Source organism: Solenopsis invicta, chromosome 5, assembly GCF_016802725.1.
Source record: "Solenopsis invicta isolate M01_SB chromosome 5, UNIL_Sinv_3.0, whole genome shotgun sequence".
NCBI classification, from domain to species: Eukaryota; Metazoa; Arthropoda; class Insecta; order Hymenoptera; family Formicidae; genus Solenopsis; species Solenopsis invicta.
Genome location: NC_052668.1, coordinates 685,668 through 690,034, shown reverse-complemented (window position 1 = coordinate 690,034; position 4,367 = coordinate 685,668). Strand labels below are relative to the sequence as shown.

The 4,367-nt window shown below is 31.9% G+C and overlaps 1 protein-coding gene across 1 annotated transcript; it reads right to left on the bottom strand.

Moving 5' to 3' along the window:
* Positions 1–2,884: 2,884 nt before the first annotated feature.
* On the bottom strand, positions 2,885–4,072 carry LOC113005541. The gene is made up of 3 exons (XM_039450132.1): positions 3,877–4,072; positions 3,201–3,449; positions 2,885–3,120 (listed from the first exon to the last, which is right to left on the bottom strand). The coding sequence occupies exons 1-3, from the start codon at positions 4,070–4,072 to the stop codon at positions 2,885–2,887; spliced, it is 681 nt and encodes a 226-aa protein (XP_039306066.1).
* Positions 4,073–4,367: the final 295 nt, after the last annotated feature.

Here is a 4,367-nt window from a genome sequence, read left to right as displayed (position 1 = left end):
CATAATGTTAATTTATTACTGAGAATCCTAATTCTATGCAATTAAAAATTAAATCAGCGTGCAACCAAATCCCGTAGTATTCCGTATACCGCTCGTAAAGCGCAGAGCAGAGAACACCGCATTTCTCCACAATATCACGCCGTGTTATGTTTCTCTCTCGACCGCGTGTCAAAAGTGAAGAGAATGCACGATCATAGCGTGCCACACATTGAACTATACTCTAACTGGAATGGGCTAGCCGCCAGAAAACGTGACGAGAGAGAGCCATTTCGAAGGGCCACCTCTCTTTGTCAGTACAGTCACGTTAGAAAGTTTTGCAGTACCGGCACATGAGGATAGATAAACGAGCGACTTGAGTGACATACATAAATAAAATTTTTCCTTTACATTTAACACTTTCTGTAAAAGTTAATTTTTTCCTCGTTTCCACGAATTCCGTTACATGCTGTATCAACATGAAAACAAAGAAGAAATTTAACTTTTGAGTAGGAATGTAAAGTGAATGCTGACGCATGCGCAGAGGATGCTTAGAAAAAGAGAAGTGGCCCCTCGCATCATACTAATTCTATCACGTTTTCCGCTTACGGACGCAATATGGCAGTGCCCATTAATTCCAGTTAGAATATAGTTCAATGGTGCCAAATCACTTTCTGTCTGCTTCCCGATGTCCGCACTACCACGAGACACGTACGTGTGCGGCTTTGCGTGTGTGCGGCAGTCGAGTACTAGCGCCGATTATACACATATAGACGTACGAGAATTGCATGTATCCGTGCGAACACGCACATTCGGCTATGTGAATTGTATCAAGCAAAAGAATATCTCCTTTTTTCACTGATCCTTTGACGTGTAGAACGAGAGACAATCCCTTCTCGCTTTAATCATTTAGATATTCAACTCTCATACTACTGAGACTTATACTAATGTTTTCTCGATGGATCTAATAACATATCGATTGTGTCTATCATTGATTTTGATGAAATTTGCAGCAATGTAAGAAAAGGCTATAAAAATCAGTATTTGTAAAACTATTCGTTCCATGAACTTCATAAAGTTAATTATCAGAAATTAATTATAAATTCCTGACATATTTACTATTATTATGCAGAGACAAGCCAGCATGGTTTAGCAATTAAAGCGCTAAATTGCAGCGCAATGGAATTCGGTTCGACTTTGATCGACTTTCTTTTAATTCCCTCGCTCTCTATTCATTGAGAGTTAAATGTAGGACTTTAAAATTTTCATAAAATGTAGTTTTTATTATAACAAAAAATGTTCCGAATTTTAGCTTAAAATATTTATTAATTTTTACAGAAAATTTTGTTCATTAAGATACTGCGAAAAAATTAATTTTTTTAATATTTTAGCAGTAACACAGTAAGCTACAGGTGTGATTTTTATTCTTTAAGAGTTGCACTATCCCATGCATATATACACTTTGTAATTAAATAAATTTTTACTATTACACTATTACAAAACAGTTTAAAAAGTAGATATCTATTTTACTTTATAAATAAACAAATTACAAAATGTACGTAATAGCACAATTCTTGAAGAAAAAAATTCACTTGTAACTTGATGTGAGATTATTGAAAAATATAAAAAAATAAATTTTTTGGAGATAATTTTTTAGTGAAGAACTTTGTACAAAAAACTATAAAACATTTTGGACTAAAATTTGACTAACTTTTTTTGTTAAAACGAAGACTGCATTTTATAATAATTTTAAAGCCTTGCGTTCAAATTTCGATAAATAAAAAACGTATGAAAACAAGGTTTTTCCTCTGATCTTTATTTTTCTAATTAACGGATCTTGACATTCTATATCTCATTTTGTAGGTATTTCAATTTTTTTCACAAAATTAATATCTTTAGTTTTATATAAGAAAATCTGTCTTTCCCACATCAAACATACACAAACCACCGAATTTTTTTTTTTGCATATTTTCTACGTCTCAAACATATATATTTTCTAATGGTTTTCCAAAGTATTTCATAATTAGAAATATCGTAATAATTTTTTTTCTGAAACAGGTGTTTAAATCTAATTCTATTGGATTAGTTGTATGTCGTACGGTAACATGTGTGTCAGATATTGATCTTACCGACATGTGAACGACATACCGGCAGGAATTCTATTGCAGCTCCTTGCCATCCTCGCCACGGAAAAAGGCTGAACTAATAGGCGTGAAAAACGATGTGTTGATGACAAAATTTTGTTCGACGTGCCATTTTGTTATTAAGTGATTAATTGTGAAAATGTGACTTATCTCGTATTCATGAAATTCGTAAATTTTGGTCAAGACTAAAAATATCTTCAAATTTTGTACATAAAAACATATTTCTCCCTCTTTTCAATAGCTGTCAAACTGCATGTTTTTCTGCCTAAATAAACTTCACTTTACGGGCTTTTCTCGACTATTTATTGACTGTTAGGCAGAAAAGGGATAATCTTGACCGATATTTAGAAATGTTTTAAAGCCATCTGTTTAGTTTGTATTAACGAAATTGGCTTTACTTAGAAATGGCACGTCGGACAAAATTACGTGCCGTTTCACGCAATTTCTCGCTTCTGACGTCACGACTTCAATATGGCCGCGGTGACTACTCAGGAGCCTTAAGTGAGAAAAAAGTTCGAGCAAGAAAAAGATGATTATTTAACAAAACCGTATAGAAGAGAACAACGATTATTAATACATCTGCATTTTACCAATACCGCCACACATGTTTTTCTCTCTTCTCTTGTCACGATTTCCTTAATAGCACAGGGACGTCCTAAGGACATCCTGTCGGGACGAGCGGGATGTCCTGGGGACTACCTGTTATAGTCCCGAAACATCATGTGGACGTCCTGTGAACTGCCGAATTAGCGCCTCATTCTTGCCTATGGACATCCTGTGGACGTCCCATCGGGAGTCCTAAAGGCATCCATTCGTATAATTTGGTTATTAGAACATGAAACTGCAGTGTGTGTGCGTGTGTGTGATATGTGTGTGTGTGATGCATGCGTGCGTATAAATTTCTTACCCGTATTAACTTTTTCAATATTTGAATGTCTTGACACATTTATTGCTTGAGTGTTATTATTTTCACAATCCATCTGCTTTAATATGTTTTTGCCTATAAATTGAAAGTAAAATTGTTACATTAAAAATCTTTCTATTGCACATTATTATACATGTATAAATATCTTCACTTACTTTTATATGTTGTTTTATATGTTTTAGTTTTATTTTCAGAATAAGTAAGATTTTTTCTTTGTGGAAGTTTTGGATAAGACGGTAAACGAACACATTTTTCGTCTTCGTTGAAGCTTTCTTCACTACTCATAATAGTCTTCGCTCTATTCTTTCTCTCTTTCTTGGAAATTTCATAATCTTCGCTTTCTGAATTAACATCCGATATAAATTCTACTTTCTTTAACTTTTTCATACCTTTATGATATGTATCTAAAAGAAAGAAAATATTATAGTAAATAGTACTATAGTAAAAGATAGCATTATAACAATTAACATATTTTAAACTTTTTATATAAAAAATACTTCTTACTTACAATTTAGCCAACAAAAGATATTACAAGTTGATAAATGTTTGTACCAAATTTCTAGAAGTTATATAGCTGAGACATCTTTATTAAATTTTATTTTTATTTGGATTATAAAATGAATATATAAAAATAAAACAGAAGCAATTTTTACTTATATAAAATATATTATTATACATCAACGAATGTGGAAAGTAGCTTATAGTCGCTAGTAATAAAAACGGCAATAGTTTAAAGTCGACAAATTGGCAAATTAATGAACACTAATTTGTCAGTTTGTAAATTTTATTAGAACTATTGTTTTTATTCTACATGTTGATTTTTATGTTAACCTGCAGTTGCCCAAAGTTTTTTTATCTCATGCAGTGGCCAATTTTCCATTTTTGAAATACATTTTTGTATCGATTTTCTAAATTTTTTATTGCTGGAGAATGGTGGCCAATATTCATGCTTCTTATCTTCCGTTATCCAACAAGAAGGTATCATTTGTAGTCCATCACTGAATTCCACAATAGCGTATTGCTCCATGATTGGAAACTTATAAAAGTAAACACATTTATTACAAATATTTTAACAAGTTAAATATGCATTACAAATAATTAATATAATAGTCAAAATAGCACATAAGGATATAGATGTTAGATATGTTAGATACATTACAAGTTGTTGACACATTTAAAACTTCATAAATTGTTCACAGATTGTTCTGTTTTTCGCTGTACTTAGTGAGACCATCAGAGTCACTCGTAAACAATTATATATCTTTTAAAAAGTTTATAAGATTTAAAAAATGTGACCAAATTTTAGTACACATTTTTAACAT

Coding starts and splice junctions, on each gene's coding strand:
- LOC113005541 (XM_039450132.1), bottom strand. CDS start 4,072: ATGGAGCAATACGCTATTGTGGAATTCAGTGATGGACTACAAATGATA. Junction 3,450..3,876: donor AAAACTTTGGGCAACTGCAG/GTTAACATAAAA, acceptor TCTTTCTTTTAG/ATACATATCATAAAGGTATG. Junction 3,121..3,200: donor ATATAAAACAACATATAAAA/GTAAGTGAAGAT, acceptor TTCAATTTATAG/GCAAAAACATATTAAAGCAG.